Raw genomic sequence first — 21,643 nt, 5'->3', positions numbered from 1 at the left:
CCCTGCAGTACACAGTGTTCCATCACTGTTCTGACTGAGACCGCAGCAGAGCAGCCATGTGATCCCAGCAGCCCCAGAGCACTCATTATGCACACACACACACACACACACACAGGGACAGGGAGGTCTGCTCTTAACCAGAGATGATGACACAGACACGCCATCCAGAACCAATCCAAGGGGGCCATGTGGGATGCTTATCTGAATGGTGCAGATGCCATCCATTTCCCTCTGTGCTTCACCATATGCTAGAGAGAATCCATGTAGATCTGTGAGGGAGATATCTAAGAGATCCACACTGCAAAAGTCATCGAATTATATTAATACATGTCTTTAAGTGAGCCCCAGAAGCAGTTGGACTTATTCCATCAAACCCAGTGACCGGATTTCAGGAAGTAGCTGAAAACAATTCACTTTGGGTTGCAATAATACACACATGGAAGAATGCTGCTTTTGATTGAACAGGGAAACCCGTTTACAGATTTGGACTGAATAGAGCCTAGTAGTGTATTGTTCTACCTTCGTCTCCGATCTGCTGCTTCCAGGGGATGAGGACATCATTGGCCCAGAGTTCAATCAGCACTTAGTGAATTGAGTGTGAGAGCATGGATGGATGGAGGGATGTAATGCAGGGAGGAGGACAGAGGAGCTGGTCAATCATCCTCTCTTCAGCTGGCCCCCTCTCAGAGAGACCCATTCAGCTGGTCCGTAAACAGGAAATTATGTCACCCCCAGGCGCCCCCCTTTCCCCTTGTATCACAGCTCTGTTTTCACAAACTCACCCAGTAGACACAGCCTGTGTCAGGCCAGGGACAAAATAACTTTACTGCAGCAAGGGAAACACAAGCAGGAAGGCAGGCGGTTAGAATGGAGTGGGACAGAGCGCGGAGGGAAAATAGATGAGCGAAGGATGGAGAGAGGAGAGGGAGGGGCAGAGAAAGAGAGGGTGAACAAGGTCATGTTGGCCGGAGTCCAAGCCCAACAAAACGTGCTCTGTTTCCCAGGCAGCTTAGGGCCGAGGCTCCTCTCGTCTCCCCATCTGCAGGCTGCATGGCTGGAGAAAGGCGTGGCCCCTCCCCTCCTAGGGAGGGAGGGAGGGAAGTTTGAACGGATCCCCCAGGTTCCCACATGGCTTTATATGGGATGGAATGGACAGCGCTGGAGCATGTGCACATCTGGGAGGCTCCGAGAAGTTGACTCACACACACACACACACGGTGTGATTATGCTTAATCTTACTAGTGTGCTCAAACGGTGTTGTGTCATACACTGCATTATTTTTCACTCACCTACCCGTGTGATTTGCATTGAAACCGATGCAACGGCTGCACACTCACATGACCTCTGCACAGCTAGCATTATAAAGCTCTACGGTTCAGACATTTCCCAGATAACTCAACAGCACTCTCGCTCCCACCCGTGCCTCTGGTTGTCTCTCTCCCACCCGTGCCTCTGGTTGTCTCGCTCCCACCCGTGCCTCTGGTTGTCTCGCTCCAACCCGTGCCTCTGGTTGTCTCGCTCCCACCCGTGCCTCTGGTTGTCTCCCTCCCACCCGTGCCTCTGGTTGTCTCCCTCCCACCCGTGCCTCTGGTTGTCTCCCTCCCACCCGTGCCTCTGGTTGTCTCCCTCCCACCCGTGCCTCTGGTTGTCTCGCTCCCACCCGTGCCTCTGGTTGTCTCGCTCCCACCCGTGCCTCTGGTTGTCTCTCTCCCACTCGTGCCTCTGGTTGTCTCTCTCCCACCCGTGCCTCTGGTTGTCTCGCTCCCACCCGTGCCTCTGGTTGTCTCGCTCCCACCCGTGCCTCTGGTTGTCTCGCTCCCACCCGTGCCTCTGGTTGTCTCGCTCCCACCCGTGCCTCTGGTTGTCTCGCTCCCACCCGTGCCTCTGGTCACTCCCACCCGGGCCTCTGGTCACTCCCACCCGGGCCTCTGGTTGTCTCCCTCCCACCCGTGCCTCTGGTTGTCTCGCTCCCACCCGTGTCTCTGGTTGTCTCGCTCCCACCCGTGCCTCTGGTTGTCTCGCTCCCACCCGTGCCTCTGGTTGTCTCGCTCCCACCCGTGCCTCTGGTTGTCTCGCTCCCACCCGTGCCTCTGGTTGTCTCGCTCCCACCCGTGCCTCTGGTCGCTCCCACCCACCCGTGCCTCTGGTTGTCTCGCCCCCCCCCCCCCCCCCCCCCCCCCCCCCCCCCCCCCCCCCCCCCCCATTTCACTGGAATCCCTTGCAGAGCTTAAAGCCTTGATTCAATCATGTCTGATGAAAAACAAGCTTTGTCCTTAAGCTAATTTCTTGGTTTAGGCTAATTCTGCTTGGAGTGAATCAATACTTCAATACCATCAAATAGCACTTCAACTGCAAGCCTTGACACTGTGTAAGACCACAAAAGCATTGGCATAATGGTTCTGTACTATGGTCTGGAAAATTGCATGCAGACGCCTCCTAAAAAGCTGCATTCCATTTTGATAGACAGACATGAGCTCTGGGAGCTTTAGAGACAGAACACAATGTGACTGTGCTGCAGGCCTAAAACCCCAGAACAGACTGTGGCTCATCACATCTAGAATAGATGCCATTTAACAGACGCTTTTATCCAAAGTGACTTATAGTCATGTGTGTATACATTTTACATACAGGTGGTCCCGGGAATCAAACTCACTATCCTTGTGTTGCAAGCACCATGCTCTACCAACTAAGCTACAGAGGACCAAGACAGCTAGAGATCCTATTATAATAAGTCTGTAGTCTGTAGCAGAACCCCTAGGGGTCAGAAACCCCACAAATCACATCAGACATTAAGGTCCACTGACCATCCACTTCACCACTTGTATTTTGTCCATAAAAATCTATTTAGGCAGCAGCTCAATGAGAGAGCAGGAGCTGGAGGAGTGTACCTGGAGTCTTCTAAATCAACTCAAGTGTGTCAGACATGGACTAGGGGCTCATAATTCAACCAAATGGGGTGGCAAGAGTGACTGGAGCCAGCCAGTGCCATTGCTGCTCACATGCTTGGATAGACACACACACACACACACATAAACTAAGGATGTAAGGCAAACTAAGGCTGTCTCTAATTTAGTACAGCACTGAGAATTTTTAGGTGGTTCGAGAAAAATGTTGAACACTCACAATCTGTCAGAGAGGGCACCCACCCAGGGCACCCACTCAGGGCACCCACTCAGGGCACAGACTGAGGGGAAATAGAAGGCCATCAAACAGACAGAGACCAAGACAGAGAGTGAGCAAGGCACCAAGACCAGTGTAGACCAGGGGTGATGTCAGGGGTGATGTCTTGTCCATCTTCATCAAAAGATCTCAACAGAGAAACCGGCCAGTGACCCACGACCCTGAGATGACATGCTCCTCACATGTCAGAGCTGTTGTGCAACAGGCCAAGTCCATAACATCAAATCAAGCTTTATTTATACAGCACATTTCAGACATGGAATGCAACGCAATGTGCTTTACAGGAAAAAGATAATAAAAAACAATGAAAATAAAAGCTGAAATATTTAAAAACCAAATCTAACAAACTTTATTAAATTAACTGATTAATTAATTAACTGAATTAAATTAATTCTCTCTCCTCAGGGTTTATGTCAGATTCAGCACAGCACCCCTGAAGGACTAGGACCAGAAAGGGACACCAGCATTGAGTCAGGGACAAGGGAGGTTGTTTCATGTCTAGTAGAAGCAGAAGCCGGCAGCAGACAACAGCTTAAGGCAAATACAATTTTGCCTCTATTCCACACACAGTAGGGGAGACCAAGTCAAATCGGAGTAAAACAGCCTTGCAACATCAACACTGGGGCACTCCTTCCCCTTCATTTAACAACAGCAGCCAAACACGCACGCACACACACGCACACACACGCACGCAACCACAGCAAGCTAAGCTCAGACAGACACTCAGAAAACCATGTACATACTACAGGCACATGCTGTGTGCTCCCACTTCCCCTCCTCTCATACACCCACACACACTGTTCTCTTCAGACACAATCAGACTGAAGCCATGCCCTGGCGTAATGCAGCCAGCCAACCATAATAAAGAGACTTGTCTCTGGGGAGACACACAGAATAATCACCCATCCATGTGTTTACTCATTTTCTCTCTCTCTCACTCTCAAACACACATCTCCATGTTCTCTCTCACTCTCACTCATCCCAGTCGGTTACAAAACAGCCCATAAGAGGAGAGGTACTACTTACCCCTTTTTTGCACCCAGCCTTCTTTGACGATGGTGACATCGCTCATGGTGCCTCCCAGCCTCGATGCCGGCGGTGTTTCTCGCCCTCCCTTACTCGCGCTCTCCCGGCAGCTCGCTCAGTTGCTCTCGCTCTCTCTCACACACTCACATACAAGTGGTGTGTCGCGTCTTCTCTTCCTCTCGTGGTTGTTTCTTCTCTCCCTCCCCTCCCCTCTCTCTCTCGTTCTCTCTCTCCAGACCTTCCCACTCTCCAGTGGTGACTCAGCCTGGAAGGAAGTAACAGGGGGGGAAATAATACATGGATTATTTTCTCTCTCTCTCCTTGTCGTTCCCCCTTCATTCTTACACAATCTGACATGACAAACAGCAGTCATTGTGAAGCCAAATAACATCCCTCCATCCCACCAAAGCTGCTTTTCCCTTGTTGCATTGTTTTCCCCTCAGCAGTTGGACTCTCCTGTTGATACTTCCTATTCTTCCCTGAACCACATTCCTATGCTGTTTATTATTAAAGAGCTATATTGCAATGTTCCTGTCTTTATTGGTCTTTTTATATCCGTATATTATTCAAAACAGGATAAAAGAAAGTGACAAACATCTAACCTAAATGTTCCCTCTAGTCTAAATGGCCAATAAGATAAAACAAAGTCAATCAAGCATCAAAAAAGGTATTGATTATGCTATTAACCCCATAGAGTCGATGTCCGCGCCCCTGCAGAAATATAATTGGTATAATAAAAAAATCCCCATCAAAATCCATCAGTTTAAGCTGATCAGTTGTTTTGCCTGGGCTGCATCTCAATCCACCGTGTTTGTCCGACCATGATAACATTTTAAAAAAGGTATTCTCAAGGAAACCGCTGTAGCAAACTAACGGTTTGGCCTAGAAACTATTATGACCCCTCTAATGAAAGATGAGACTCTCACGAACACAATCTGAAGGTAGCCAAGTACCTGTCACAAAGATGTATGGAAGTACAAGGGGTTAAATACATGTCATAAATACATTAAAAAATAGTTTTCTGATCTTTCTTATCTCTCAGGTATAGGACAGACACTTCAGAACAAACTTACTTTTGATCATTTTTTGGACTATCTATTTATCCATGTAGGAAGCTGTTATTCAATGTGTTTCTATGGGCAAATAGCAGTAAGGCCAAATTCAATATGTTTCCCCCCCCCCAAAAAAAATATATAAATGTTTTATACCTTAAGGGGGTCCTACAATTCTAAATCAAATAGCTAAAAATGATCCTTGGTATGACCATCTTAAAACAATCCCCCCCCTCACCCGGCTTAGACTCTCAAGGATTAACAGGGTGAAGATCAAGCTGACCCCGGATTTGATGAAACAGACAAACAGGAAAGACAAACAAAGTGTCTCTTCTCACCTATGCTATCTAATCTAATACCTTGTTGACTTTACTCCACTAATGACTAGACTAGTAGGCACACTCAGAGGAAACATTCTTCCTTATTAGAGTTCAAACCCCCCAGCACCTTAACTAGAGGGCTAAATTAAAAACCTGAGTAAAACAGTACGACACTCAGTTACTTCATCTCTCATCTGATCTGAGCTAAGGCCTGAGGATTCATTCATAAACGGTGGTAGTATTGGAGGGGGCGGTGGGTGGGCAGCTGGAGCCTCTGGTGAGAAGCCAGGAGAACAGGATGGAGGCTGTAGTGGCCGGGGAGAGGCTTGTGTGGGCTGTGGGGGCACATCACTGACCTGAAACTCTAGGATACGATATGCCATTCCTAAAAATAACACTGTTGTCAATGACCCTATGCTACCTTTCAAAACTTCCGTCGAATAGGCTGTTGAGTGAGCCTCTTCTTCAAGTCTGATTTATCTAAGCTATCATCTTATCGAAAATGAACTTCGATTCGTAAGCCAATGCTAACTAGGGTTAGCAGAATGACTGGAAGTGTAGCATGCTAGCAGTTACCATAGACTTCCAGTCATTGTGCTAACACTAGTTAGCAATTGCACTAATGCTAGTTAGCAACTTCCTTCAAACTGCATGTAGAGACATTTAAATTATATCCATGAGTTCATCTGACTCTGGAGAAGTAAAGGGCTTCATTGCCAAATTCCGGAAGTATCCCTTTAACTAGGTTATGTGTTTAATGTTCAACAGCAGGAGTTGATTTCCCAAGACCACTAGAGCAGTATTGATTTTGCCAGAGTGGTTACTTACTTACTACTTCTGAAAACAGCATGTTCTCAAAACATTACAGACCCACTAAATTGTTCAATCAAATTTGTACGACACTGAGGAGTTCAAAGCGCCAGTTAACCTATCGACCTAATGACCAGCTACAACAGAAGCCTCAGAGAGTCATGTGACGATCTCTAGTACTGCTACAGGAGTGTGCCTGGTCTTCACTGGAGGCGCAACATAACCATTGTTCCAAACAGTATTAGAAGCAGTGGTCACTCTGACATTCACGAATTCAGAAGTGTCTGACCAGTAGACAATATTAATTAATTGGATTACTGTCCTGTAAACGTAGGCTACATAATATACAGGACAGTATGTCATAGCCTTAACCTATACACAAATGCTATTTTATGTGTGTGTCATAACTAGAGTTGCAAAGGGTCGGAAACTTTCTGGTAAATTCGTGGAATTCTTCTGGAAATTTTGCATTTTTTTATTTCATTTTTATTTTACCTTTATTTAACTAGGCAAGTCAGTTAAGAACAATGGGACGTTAAGCCAGGGAATATGGGGAATTTAGCTTAAATTCATCAAAAAAAGTTAGCTTATAACAGTGAACCTTTTTTTGTGGGATACACACAAGGCAATTCTAGGTCTTGTGGCATATTTTTGTTAAACTATCCCCAATTCAATGGAATTGTAACGCTCTGCATGCACAGTGCATTCTTCCATCACATGTACAGTGCACTCCATCACATGTACAGCTGATTCTCAATATCTTGCATACTAATGAGATGCTATTGAGCCCACACTACTACACTGTCTGAGCCAAGGATTACATGCTTTATGGTACATTTTCATTACAATACTGGGTGGGGTGAATATATTTTTTTATGACATGATTTTTTTGTAAATAGTAGCCTACAGCAAAGTGTGTTTAAATCATTTTAAACTTGTTAACAATTTCTGCTAGTTAGTTTTTGCTACCATGTGGGTTTTAGCATTCCTTAGCCTGCTAACTGAGGAGTATTAATTCACCCGTTTCCATACATGTTTCATTTTAAAACATTTATCTTACAAAGGAGTTGTTTAATCTAACTGCTTAACTATTTATCTGTACATAGAATTGTATTTGGGGATTTTTACGATTTTTTTCCTAATCTTTACAGGAAAATGCCACGGGCACTATCTGATGTGTGGAGGCATTTCACTGCAGCTAATGTAGAAGTTAAGGCTGTGTACATTTGAAAATACTGTGCCAAATCATATGTGAAGAATGCAACAAAGATGCAGAATCATCTGGCCAAGTGCATAAAGTTCCCTCAGCGCTCACAACAAGCAACCTCTGACAAAAGTCCCTCTACTACTATTCAGGGTGAAAATTATGATTCAGACACCTAAAGGCAGTCATCAATGACCTTGGACCACAGAAGGTATTTGCACTGGTGACAGACAAAGCAACAGTTCATGGTCCTTCTGAAATCAGACGTTTTTTTGACACAATGGTGGAACGTAGTCAGAGAAATGCTGATGAATGTCTTGCTCGAGCTGTGTATGCAACTGGCTCACCCCTGATGCTCACAGGCAATGTGTATTGGAAGAGATTTCTGAATGTTCTTCACCCAGCATACACCCCTCCAACCAGATATGCTTTATCTACTCATTTGCTGGATGCAGAGTTCAACAGAGTTCAAGTGAAGTTCAAGCAAATCATAGAGAAAGCAGACTGTATTGCAATCATCTCTGATGGGTGGTCGAATGTTCGTGGGCAAGGAATAATTAACTACATCCATCCCTCAACCAATATTCTACAAGAGCACAGACACGAGGGACAACAGTTACACTGGTCTCTACATTGCAGATGAGCTAAAGGCAGTCAACAATTACCTTGGACCACAGAAGGTATTTGCACTGGTGACAGACAATGCTGCGAACATGAAGGCTGCTTGGTCTAAAGTGGAGGAGTCCTACACTCACTTCACACCAATTGGCTGTGCTGCTCATGCATTGAATCTGCTCCTCAAGGACATCATAGCACTGTAAACAATGGATACACTCTACAAGAGAGCCTAGTAAATGGTTAGGTATGTGAAGGGTCATCAAGTTAAAGCAGCAATCTACTGTACCTCACCAAACAAAGTGAGAAGAATAAGAGCACCACATTGAAGCTGCCCAGCAACACCTGTTGGGGTGGTGTTGTCATCATGTTTGACAGTCTCCTGGAGGGGAAAGTGTCTCTCCAAGAAATGGCCATATCACAGTCTGCCGATATGGACAGCCCCATCAAGAGGATCCTCCCGGATGATGTATTTTGGGAAAGAGTGGTAAGCCTGAAACCTATAGCAGTAGCCATTGCACCGATTGAGGGAGACAATGCCATCCTGTCTGATGTTCAGACTCTGCTTGCAGATGTAAGTGAAGAAATCCATACTGCCCTGCCCACTTCCTTTGCTACAAGCAGAGGAACTGCAGTTCTGAAATATATCAAAAAGTGTGAAGACTTTTGCCTGAAGCCCATAGACGCCGCAGCGTACATGTTGGACCCCAAGTATGCTGGCAAGAGCATCCTGTCTGGTGCAGAGATCAACAAGGCCTATGGTGTCATAACTACCGTGTCTCGCCACCTTGGCCTGGACGAGGCCAAGGTTCTTAGCAGACTGGCGAAGGACACTTCCAAGCAAGGGCTTTGGGATTGAGATGCAATATGGCAGTCGTGCCAACATAGCTCATCAGCCACCTGCTGGAAGGGACTTTGTGGATCTGAGGCTCTTTCCCCTGTTGCCACCATCATCCTCCAAATCTCACCAACATCAGCCGTCTCAGAGCGCAACTGGTCCTTGTTTGGGAACATACACACACCAAAGCACGCAACAGGCTGACCAATACAAGGGTTTAAAAATTGGTGGCCAACCGGGCAAATTTGAGGCTTTTTGAGCCTGACCACGAGCCATCCTCAACAAGGTTGGAAAGTGACAGTGAAGATGAGGCCTCAGAGTCTGATGTTCAAGAGGTGGACATTGAGGAGGTCCAGGGAGAAGACATGGAAGCCTGAAAGGAAGACAACCAAAGCTTTAGTTTCTAGACTATCATTTTGTATGTTGAAAATGTTTTTGGGAGATGCGGTGGATCATTGGGAATCATTCAATATTCCCTTTCTTTGGTTGTTCAGTGAAATCATCCCATGTGAAGAGTCAAATTGTTTTTTTATTTCTATTATGTCTACTTATGATAAGGTAAAAGGTTTATGTTTCTGTCTCCATATGATATGGTAAATGTATCCAATATAAAAAAAACATCTCAATTTAAATGGTATTAATATTAATTTGTATATATATATATATATATATATATATATATATATATATATATATATATATATTTCAGTTAATTCCCATATATTCCCGTTAATTCCCACGGAAAGTTTCCACCTCTGAATATTCCCCAAAATGTGCAACAATGCATCAATGTATCATGGTCGCCTGTTACTTCCTGTTTACTTAATTTGCAAACAAAGGATTTGACAGACAATAGTTTTGTGAATGTCTATGTTACATCAAGGACCAGAAGAGTACTGTGAAATGTACAAGGAATTCAACCAAATCCGATAGCCAGTCCAGAGAGAATCAAACCTGCAAGCATTTCAATTGTGGTGCCATAGAACCTTGCCTTGCCACATTGTACTGTGTAAAGACTCACCATAGGCTAGCTTAATAAATCAAAGTTAGTGTATTCCACTGTGGAGCTCTGCCTAGCATCAGTATTCAGATCAGACCTGCTGACACATCTAAGAAAAGCCTTGTCATATCAGGCTGGGGAATAAATGACACACAACTCCACAAAATTGCCAGTTATCAGCAGTGCTTGACTTAGGTAGGAGCTCACCCAAGCTGAGTACCAGCACCTAAAAATGTTCTACTGCTTGAGCTCCTGTTCCTCTTATAGAATATTAGCTCAAAAAGTATTGTGGAGTTCCTGCACCTAAATGTAAACAGTACCGGCACCCAAAATGAGCACCGGAACCAATTTCAATCCAAGTCAAGCATTGGTTTTTAGAGCAAATCTCCTGACGGCAGTTTGTGGTGAACACTCGGAAGACCCACAGTCATTCATTAAGCTAGAGCCGCATCAACATGATCCACCGAGTGTCTACCACAGAGCCGGTGTATGCACAATACACCCAATACTCTCTCTCCCACACCTGACTGTCTGTCACAGTAGAGTAACTCACACCTTCACTACATCGCAAAATCACACAGGATTACTGACACATGCTACAGGAAACAGTAGAGCTAAACTGTTTGGCAGAATTCCTCTGCAGATGCATTTGCTATTTGTTTTGGCTCTCGTTTTCTTCTGTGACATTTTTAGAGGTACAGTCACACAACAGGTCTTTAGGTATCTAGTTAAGTCAATTTGACCAAAGATGCCCATTGAGAGAGCTACCGTGGAGTTGGCAGTACAAATGATGCTAACTTAATGAAATGTCACCCTGGTTTCCAAGGTTCTGTAGCCTATATAACGCGATACGCATTTACAGTGGGGCAAAAAAGTATTTAGTCAGCCACCAATTGTGCAAGTTCTCCCACTTAAAAAGATGAGAGAGGCCTGTAATTTTCATCATAGGTACACAAAATGAGATGACAAAATGAGAAACAAAATCCAGAAAATCACATTGTAGGATTTTTTATGAATTTATTTGCAAATTATGGTGGAAAATAAGTATCTGGTCAATAACAAAAGTTTATCTCAATACTTTGTTATATACCCTTTGTTGGCAATGACAGAGGTCAAACGTTTTCTGTAATTCTTCACAAAGTTTTCACACACTGTTGCTGGTATTTTGGCCCATTCCTCCATGCAGATTTCCTCTAGAGCAGTGATGTTTTGGGGCTGTTGCTGGGCAACACGGACTTTCAACTCCCTCCAAAGATTTTCTATGGGGTTGAGATCTGGAAACTGGCTAGGCCACTCCAGGACCTTGAAATGCTTCTTACAAAGCCACTCCTTCGTTGCCCGGGCAGTGTGTTTGGGATCATTGTCATGCTGAAAGACCCAGCCACGTTTCATCTTCAATGCCCTTGCTGATGGAAGGAGGTTTTCACTCAAAATCTCACGATACATGGCCCCATTCATTCTTTCCTTTACACAGATCAGTCGTTCTGGTCCCTTTGCAGAAAAACAGCCCCAAAGCATGATGTTTCCACCCCCATGCTTCACAGTAGGTATGGTGTTCTTTGGATGCAACTCAGCATTCTTTGTCCTCCAAACACAAAGATTTGAGTTTTTACCAAAAAGTTATATTTTGGTTTCATCTGACCATATGACATTCTCCCAATCTTCTTCTGGATCATCCAAATGCTCTCTAACAAACTTCAGACGGGCCTGGACATGTACTGGCTTAAGCAGGGGGACACGTCTGGCACTGCAGGATTTGAGTCCCTGGCGGCGTAGTGTGTTACTGATGGTAGGCTTTGTTACTTTGGTCCCAGCTCTCTGCAAGTCATTCACTAGGTCCCCCCGTGTGGTTCTGGGATTTTTGCTCACCGTTCTTGTGATCATTTTGACCCCACGGGGGTGAGATCTTGTGTGGAACCCCAGATGAGGGAGATTATCAGTGGTCTTGTATGTCTTCCATTTCCTAATAATTGCTCCCACAGTTGATTTCTTCAAAACCAAGCTGCTTACCTATTGCAGATTCAGTCTTCCCAGCCTGGTGCAGGTCTACAATTTTGTTTCTGGTGTCCTTTGACAGCTCTTTGGTCTTGGCCATAGTGGAGTTCGGAGTGTGACTGTTTGAGGTTGTGGACAGGTGTCTTTTATACTGATAACAAGTTCAAACAGGTGCCATTAATACAGGTAACGAGTGGAGGACAGAGGGGCCTCTTAAAGAAGAAGTTACAGGTCTGTGAGAGCCAGAAATCTTGCTCGTTTGTAGGTGACCAAATACTTATTTTCCAACATAATTTGCAAATAAATTCATTAAAATCCTACAATGTGATTTTCGGGATTTTTTATTCTCATTTTGTCTGTCATAGTTGCAGTGTACCTATGATGAAAATTACAGGCCTCTCTCATCTTTTTAAGTGGGAGAACTTGCACAATTAGTGGCTGACTAAATACTTTTTTGTCCCACTGTATAATGCACAATACTTTGCCGACTAACAAGTACAGTCTCTATAAAACTACTGATGCCACCAAGTACATTACAATATAGCCTAACATTTGACCTGAAAGTGTGTGTACGAGACAGTCTACAGCAGCATGAGTAACATACACATTATGTAGTCCTCAAAGTGAACACTGGCTTGAGTGGAGATATGCATGCCTCGGGTTATCACAAGTACTGGCATGATTTAATATACTGTCCCCTTTCCTGTGTTCTTGGCACTGTATGTTCTAAGACCCAGGCCAGCACTTCCCTTTTTTCTTGGAAAACCAAACTGGACAAACCAGATAGCAAATGTCTTGTATCTGACTTTGTGTCTTACTAAAGGTGCTTTTGACCCCAATTGTATGAATGAACCCGACTAACTGAGTGGACAATGAGTTGACGAGGTGAGTGAAATGAACCTCCTTATTGAATACAATGTACAGTACATGCAGGGTGTTATAGTCATTAGTGAGTACCCTGCTCACTTCGTCCAGATATTTACGTTATTATCCTGTTGATATGGTCCAGATTCTGGCTGAGTGTTGAAGGGACAGGCAAGGGAGGGGAGGCATCAATGAACATAACTTTTAAAATGTCAGTCATTTGTAAAGACACTGTACTAGGCTAACAGGGTCAGCGCAGTACTAACGTTAGCCGCTTGGCAGTAGCTGTTGGTTGACAGAATCTCTTACAGGTGAAAATCCCACAGGTAACTTTATACAGTGCCTTGCGAAAGTATTCGGCCCCCTTGAACTTTGCGACCTTTTGCCACATTTCAGGCTTCAAACAAAGATATAAAACTCCATCAGGTTTTCTTCCAGAATGGTCCTGTATTTGGCTCCATCCATCTTCCCATCAATTTTAACCATCTTCCCTGTCCCTGCTGAAGAAAAGAAGGCCCAAACCATGATGCTGCCACCACCATGTTTGACAGTGGGGATGGTGTGTTCAGCTGTGTTGCTTTTACGCCAAACATAACGTTTTGCATTGTTGCCAAAAAGTTCAATTTTGGTTTCATCTGACCAGAACACTTTCTTCCACATGTTTGGTGTGTCTCCCAGGTGGCTTGTGGCAAACTTTAAACAACACTTTTTATGGATATCTTTAAGAAATGTCTTTCTTCTTGCCACTCTTCCATAAAGGCCAGATTTGTGCAATATACGACTGATTGTTGTCCTATGGACAGAGTCTCCCACCTCAGCTGTAGATCTCTGCAGTTCATCCAGAATGATCATGGGCCTCTTGGCTGCATCTCTGATCAGTCTTCTCCTTGTATGAGCTGAAAGTTTAGATGGACGGCCAGGTCTTGGTAGATTTGCAGTGGTCTGATACTCCTTCCATTTCAATATTATCGCTTGCACAGTGCTCCTTGGGATGTTTAAAGCTTGGGAAATATTTTTGTATCCAAATCCGGCTTTAAACTTCTTCACAACAGTATCTCAGACCTGCCTGGTGTGTTCCTTGTTCTTCATGATGCTCTCTGTGCTTTTAACGGACCTCTGAGACTATCACAGTGCAGGTGCATTTATACCGAGACTTGATTACACACAGGTGGATTGTATTTATCATCATTAGTCATTTAGGTCAACATTGGATCATTCAGAGATCCTCACTGAACTTCTGGAGAGAGTTTGCTGCACTGAAAGTAAAGGGGCTGAATAATTTTGCACGCCCAATTTTTCAGTTTTTGATTTGTTAAAAAAGTTTGAAATATCCAATAAATGTCGTTCCACTTCATGATTGTGTCCCACTTGTTGTTGATTCTTCACAATATATTTCTTTATGTTTGAAGCCTGAAATGTGGCAAAAGGTCGCAAAGTTCAAGGGGGCCGAATACTTTCGCAAGGCACTGTACTTCATACTGTACAGATGGTGATAGTGCGAGAAAAATGTGAGAGACTCTGAACTGAAACCTTGTGATCAGAGTGTTAGAATCCTACTGTAGCACCATACTGTAACACCATGCAACCAGAGTACTGTATCCTTAGAGTACTTTACAACTGCCAACATCCTCCACCAAAATATATCATAAGAAAATGTTCAGTGAGGGGCAGCAATGCATGCATGCCTCATTTCAAATTCCTAGGTGGTATAACAGAATCTATTATCCTGAGATCAATATCAAATAATGCCTCCTTATAATAATCAAAGGGGCCTTAGAGGCTCTTTAATCCATGAAAATGTATAGATTGCATTTCAAGACAATAGATCATATTTCAATTTCATTGTCTCCGAATTGCTGTGCTGAATACTTGAAGTAATAGCCTATTGCTTAGGGAACGTTTGTTAGCATCGTAATGAGTGAGGTTAGAATTCTAAATGTATTTTGGACTGAGCTGTGAAAGCAGCACACCAGATAACAGCAGTCTTATAGGGAGAAAAACAGATCAAATTGTGTGCCATGTTTTATAAAAGATGAACCCACCCTGGCATCACCCAAACATAAAAGTGAACTTGGAGATGGAGCCTCCCAGAAAGATCTGTTGTTGGCTGGCTGTGTAGCACATTGAAGCCTATAAAATCACTGGGGTGTACAAAATGGGTATATGATGGGGCTGGAGGGGGTTTCAGCCACAGCCTTATGGGTTACGGAGCTTCCCAATCATTGCATTGCACAGAACGCTGCTGGATTTCATATGACTGTCAATGAATGACCATAGTATAAAGGATAGGGCACATAAAATAATAAAAGGAGTCATAGAGGATGTGGTGACTCAGCCTGTCTGATAGCTCAAGTCTGTGTAGTACTAGTCTATAGTAGTAGAGAGAGGCGGAAGAAGGACCGAGAACTGACTGTCGATATCATGCCTGGCTCTTCATGTGTGGCAGAGGCAGCAGTGTGTGCTGCTGGCCACCATTCCACAATGTTCCCCTGCACCCTCCCTCCGCCTCAGACAGATTGAGTGACAGACACGGTGGCGAGCTGAGATCCAGTGTGACGAAGCCCCAGCCCTGCTGTTGTAAGCCTGTCACCGCAGAACAGTCTTCAGCTGTGCTAAAACCAACAACGCTGAATTCAATGTCTTGATGTAGTCAGAGAACGTTGAGATAGTAATTTCATTTCACACACGGGGATGGAGAGTAGTGATGGTGTACCTATACCAAAACTCCAGTATTTTTCCTTCATAGCTTGTTCTCCATCTTCTTTGTAAATAGTGAGCCATCTTTTCAGCACTTTTATTTCTCGTTTCTCAAAATAACTTGAATTATCTTCACAAGGCACTGAACATATGGAGCCATACACATGGAGCCATACACATGGAGCCAATAGTGACTATGTAACCTCCAACACTGGGTTGTACTTAGTTCCCATAGCAATATGAAAGGCCAATTAGTGCCCACTGCCCATCAACACATTTACAAATAAAACACTTTCAAATCAGAACTACTAAGTAAACTATAGAGTGAGAGGCTGACCTGACTCTCACTGTGGGGGTGGACCTAGAGGATACAAGCAGAAAAAGAATCTGAAACGCCTCATTCCATTCAAAAATACACCATGAAGCATTTACAATTCCCTCAGCCCTGGAGGCTGGAGCATACAGCAGCAAGAATATAGGCTAGGTACACATAAATTAATTCACAGCTGCTGAAATTTAGGAAATAAAGAATACCTAGAATGATACAAGCACCCAAGCATTTCTGGACAAAAAACACTTATTTGGCTAATGCCTGGCTTGGTTCCGTTTTGGGGGATTTACAACAACATTGAATTTACTCAAATGTTTTCTTTCTCTAAACTAGATAGATAGTGTGCAAAAACATAATGCTTCATCATGCAAACACTGTGACTAGTGTTGCAAAATTCTGGGAATTCCCTGGTTTTCACAAAATCCCGGCTAGGGATTTCCTGCCTATTCGCTCCTGATTCCGGGAATCCTCCAACCGGGATTTTGGGAAAACCAGGGAATGTATTGAACGTTCCCAGAATTTTGCAACCCTAACTATGACAGGCCTTGTTCCCCCAAGAATCACTACAGAAGGATTAAGTAGCCTAAATCTATTTCAGGAGCCAAATGGGCAATTCCACAGTAACAGAGTGATGCTGAGACTCACTTTTTCACTTTAAAATATATGTCGAACAAAAAACAATGATTGCAAAGTTCAACTTTACTCACAAGGACTACTTTTAACAATTTCCACAGAAAATTTTACAAAAACACATTTAGCCTACCTGAAGAACAGTGCAAATGCAAAGTTGGGTAATAGAATGATGGTTTGTACAGTCATTCTGTTACCAAATTTTGCATCTGCACTGTCTCAGCATCACTCTGTTACAGTGGAATTGCCCGCAGCCTCCTCCCATTGAGAGCCTTTTAAGCAAATAGCCTACTATCCCAGACAGACCATCCACATTCCCATTGCCTACACAAGAGAAAAGTCATGGTGTTATATAGGGCTGGGAATTGCCAGTGACCTCACGATACAATAATATCACAATACTTTGGTGCCGATACAATATGTATTGCGCTTCGATGTTCCAAACATATTGCTCACCATTTGTCTGCTGCAGAGGGACAAGAGAGAGTCATGAGAAAAATGTTTTAATCAGTCGTGGAAATAAAAGACCTGAAAACAAATTGGCACCATATCTAAAAATTAGATGGAGAACAAACTATGAAGGAGAAATACTGGAGTTTTGGTGCAGGTACAGCTAACTAGCGCACAAATAATATTGTGATATTGTCAAAACTAGAGGTCAACCGATTTTTCAACGCCGATACCGATTATTGGAGGACCATAAAAGCCAATACCGATTATTCAGACGATTTTTTATTTTTTTATTTGTAATAATGACAATTACAACAATACTGAATTGTTATTTTAACACTTATTTTAACTTAATATAATACATCAATAAGATCAATTTAGCCTCAAGTAAATAATGAAACATGTTCAATTTGGTTTAAATAATGCAAAAACGAAGTGTTGGAGAAGAAAGTAAAAATCCAATATGTTCCATGTAAAATATGTGCCATGTAAGAAAGCTAACGTTTCAGTTCCTTGCTCAGAACATGAGAATATATGAAAGCTGGTGGTTCCTTTTAACATGAGTCTTCAATATTCCCAGGTAAGAAGTTTTAGGTTGTAGTTATTATAGGAATTATAGGACTATTTCCCTATTTCATTAACCTTTGACTATTGGATGTTCTTATAGGCATGTAATGTTCTATTGGATGTTCTTAACCTTTGACTATTGGATGTTCTTATAGGTGTAACAGTATAGCTTCCGTCCCTCTCCTCGCTCCTCCCTGGGCTCGAACCAGCAACACAACGACAATTAGCGCGCTCTAACTAGCTAGCCATTTCACTTCGGTTACACGAGCCTCATCTCGGGAGTTGATAGGCTTGAAGTCATAAACAGCGCAATGTTTGACGCACAGCAAAGAGCTGCTGGCAAAACGCACGAAAGTGCTGTTTGAATGAATGTTTACGCGCCTGCTTCTGCCTACCACCGCTCAGTCAGATACTTGTATGCTCAGTCAGATTATATGCAACACAGGACACGCTAGATAATATCTAGTAATATCATCAACCATGTGTAGTTAACTAGTGATTATGATTGATTGTTTTTTATAAGATAAGTTTAATGCTAGCTAGCAACTTACCTTGGCTTACTGCATTTGTGTAACAGGCAGTCTCCTTGAATAGTGCAACGAGAGCGAGACAGGTCGTTATTGCGTTGGACTAGTTAAGGTTGCAAGATTGGATCCCCCGAGCTGACAATGTGAAAATCTGTCGATCTGCCCCTGAACAAGACAGTTAACCCACTGTTCCTAGGCCGTCATTGAAAATAAGAATATGTTCTTAACTGACTTGCCTAGTTAAATAAAGATTAAATAAAGGTGTAGAAAAATATATATAAATAAATACAATTTTGCAAATCGGGCGCCCAGAAAGACCGATTTCTGATTGTTATGAAAACTTGAGATCGGCCCAATTAATCGGCCATTCCGATTAATCGGTCGACCTCTAGTCAAAACTATAGGATATATCGTCCCCAACAATATCCCGATATGTAACCGTATACATCTTTCCCCATCACTAATGTAATACAGAACATGACAGACAGCTGAAATAATAGAAAGATGCAAATTGCTGACCTATGTCTAAAAGCCTTGATTAGAATTATTGTATTCTGTAGACAGTATAGTCTAAACAAACAGTATGCACATGCCCTGGCTGGCATGTTTTTAATTTGTTTATCAACAGACTGCATAAGCGCCTTAAGATGCATTAAATAGTTTTTGAAGTGGATCTGAAATGCATTTAAATGACGCTCCCATTTGTGCATAATCAACAAGACCCTGGTCAAGGGTACAAGTGATTCCTTAGCGGAGGGATATCATGTTGCTCTACACGACTCCTGCAGCGCACTTAAGAATCCAGATAAAAACTAGGCCTACTGCTCTGTAACCCAAGATGGCTTCTGGAAGCACTTAGTACATTAAGCCTAGCCACACACTTCCTAACTTCCACTTCCTTTAGCATCAAACATCTTAGAACAGACCCAGGACAGCAGCTGTTGTCCAAAGGCATTTACCCTCCTAAGAAACTCTGGAGAAAAAAAAACTGATATGGAAGTAAAGCCAAGTCAAAATGAGTTGTCTATCAAATACAAATCTATTGCCATTATCATCTGCACAGACTAGCCCACAAGACTAAACATACTATTTTATTTGTGCCTTTTGAATTAGACATGGATTAGGATAATACCAAAGGAGCAGAACAGTGCCTGAACAAAGAATGAAAATTCATAAGGATCACACAGAGAGTAACAAGAGAGAGCGAGACCGGTGTTTTGGTTTGAAATTAAGGAAATGAAAAGGTGTGATTGAACGCTGGCGGATGCTGATGTCTGATGGATTCCAGGAGTTCCTCTTATCTTGTCAGATACTGAATTACCTCAGTATCACTTGTCAACTCTTATAGCCTACTGTATGATTTACATGGAGGCAGCATTAGAATCCTAGTTGTCATAAAATGACAAAGCCTATCACTGTACCAGTGGTTATGGGCAGTGGTAGGGGTATATGAGGGCTCTAGGGGAAGCCATCTTCACTCCAAATGTTTATGTAAAAAGAGGAGCAGGCAGCAGTGTTAGTCCTCATTATAAAGTGACAGTGTCACAAAGTTGAGTGGGTCAAGACATCCTGAATTATATCAGTCTGAATTATTATAGAGTGCTGCAGAAATGCAGACATAAACAAACAAAAAAGATTTAGTAAACATTGTTGGCACACAAAGTATCAAATTGACATAGGGTTCAAAGGGTTTATGGAAACAATGTGGCTGCTTTTTGAAAATGAGCATGTTCCAGTTGTTAGGCTGATGCAGCCCACTGTAGACGAAAGTCGATGAGTGAGGTCGGGGGAGGTGCATCTGCGACAGTGGAAAGTCGGACACTGTTGTGGTTTTCCAACAGCATGGCAGTGTCAACGTAGTTCTCAAAATAAACATGTCTCTAACCCCCATATCACACACTCAAACTGAAATCATATGTCTGTACAATCAATTGATGAGAGATCATAAATATTATTTATTTGTATATATCCACTGTATATATGAATCACAGAAAAGTTTGTTCCCGTTTCGTCGCTGGCTCAAACAAAAACACCATAACGATTGGTTGAAAATAGATCCTCCTACAACGCAGGCGATTGCTCCAGGTTGAAGTTGGTGAGGAGCAACTGCAATGCAGTCAACATGTAGGTGGTGCAAGTCAGACAATTTGTATCCCCATAATGCAACACACTTTGAAAGGCGGTGACACAAACTTCACAAAATCTCCTTGAACGCGCCCAATGATAGCCTGCCAGCACAACAGTAGCAACTGCATCATCTCACCTCAAGAGCTGTCAAGCAAACGCATGACGCCAATAGCTTGCTAGCAGATGAGCTAAAGAATTAAGAATCGACTTTACAGGCATGCATACATTATTCTAAACTATTCAGATACTTGACTGTATATAATATTTAATGCCTGACGTAAACAATTTATTCCTTCGAGATTTATAGTTTTTTTTTTTTATTGGAGGGGGGAGGGGGGGGGGGGGGGGGGGGGGCAGAAAGCAATGCTGAGAAAAAGCACACACTCTAGGCCAGATCCCGACCCAGACCACTCCACCTCCCTCCTGTCTACTGTCACGCACTCCCAGCCCCCAGCCTCGTTGCAGCATCAGCATCATCTTCACGTAGCAAGCACTACAAACACTCTCTGGCTAACGTTAGCTGTCAGTGGATATAGCTTCCACCATTCTTGAATACTACTAACTTCACATAAACACAGTATCAGAAGTATATTTTCAACCGTTTTGTAGCATAACTATGGTTGCTGTCATAATGATATTACCTGACTGGCGCGGGAAGTCGTGGGGAGAGCAATGGGTTCCCCTATCGTGCCTGTACTTTTTTAAGCTCGCGCTTTTCTTGTGCGCATGTGAATAAATGAGAGACAAGCCGCTTTGGCCGGAAACACAACGAGAGGATGAACTGTGTCGCTGCTGGAATGGCTTCAAACAATACGGAGAGGTTGTGGTTGCAGAAAAAAGCGACAGCAACTCCTCTTACCCCAGGAACCGCCCACTGGGAACCGCCGCTGGCAGGTTCTGATGCTGCAGGTTGTTGTTGACGTTCCGAAAACTCGTGACGTCACGCCCAGCCACTTCTCGGACGGCTTTCCTGGCTCTGTCTATCCCTGTCCCCGTCTGCTCTGTACACCAGGCAGGCTGGGTGGTTGTCTGTTCCTTATTTTGCTCACTCTCCTCCGTGTTTCTCTCTGCTAAGTCAACCCTCGCGAGAATCAGGTACTTGGATAAGAGGCGCATCCCTCTGTATATTTCCAACACAGCCCATATCACACACACATACTGAGTTATTTATTTTCCTTTTACTATGCTGCAGTGTAATCCCCAACATTTCATACAGGATTATGCAATTCCATCATTATGTAATGTGTCGTGTAGCCTAAGGTACATAGGGTAAGTGAAAGAATATGTGAAATCATGAATGATGATCATTGCTTTGCCTGAAATATAATGTAATGTTAATATGCACTGTTAATATGCATCTGATACTCACTTGTTGGACGTAGTTAGAAAGTTGGACACATAGTTTTCACA

General features: G+C 43.4%; 1 protein-coding gene across 2 annotated transcripts in view; it reads right to left on the bottom strand.

The window, feature by feature from the left end:
* Positions 1-21,267, bottom strand: part of akt3a (v-akt murine thymoma viral oncogene homolog 3a) — a 142,484-nt gene extending 121,217 nt beyond the window's left edge. Inside the window, exons 1-2 of one of the 2 annotated variants that reach the window (XM_021576348.2) lie at positions 20,875-21,267; positions 4,207-4,471 (exon numbers count right to left, since the gene is read on the bottom strand). In XM_021576348.2, the coding sequence (XP_021432023.1) occupies positions 4,207-4,252 (46 nt within the window). In that variant the 5' untranslated portion in view covers positions 4,253-4,471; positions 20,875-21,267. The remainder of the gene's footprint in view (positions 1-4,206; positions 4,472-20,874) is intronic. The other variant, XM_021576349.2, reaches the window with a different exon arrangement.
* Positions 21,268-21,643: the final 376 nt, after the last annotated feature.

This window comes from Oncorhynchus mykiss, chromosome 20 (genome assembly GCF_013265735.2).
Source record: "Oncorhynchus mykiss isolate Arlee chromosome 20, USDA_OmykA_1.1, whole genome shotgun sequence".
Lineage (NCBI taxonomy): Eukaryota > Metazoa > Chordata > Actinopteri > Salmoniformes > Salmonidae > Oncorhynchus > Oncorhynchus mykiss.
The sequence above is the reverse complement of the archived record's forward strand: the minus strand, read 5'-3'. Positions and strand labels throughout refer to the sequence as shown.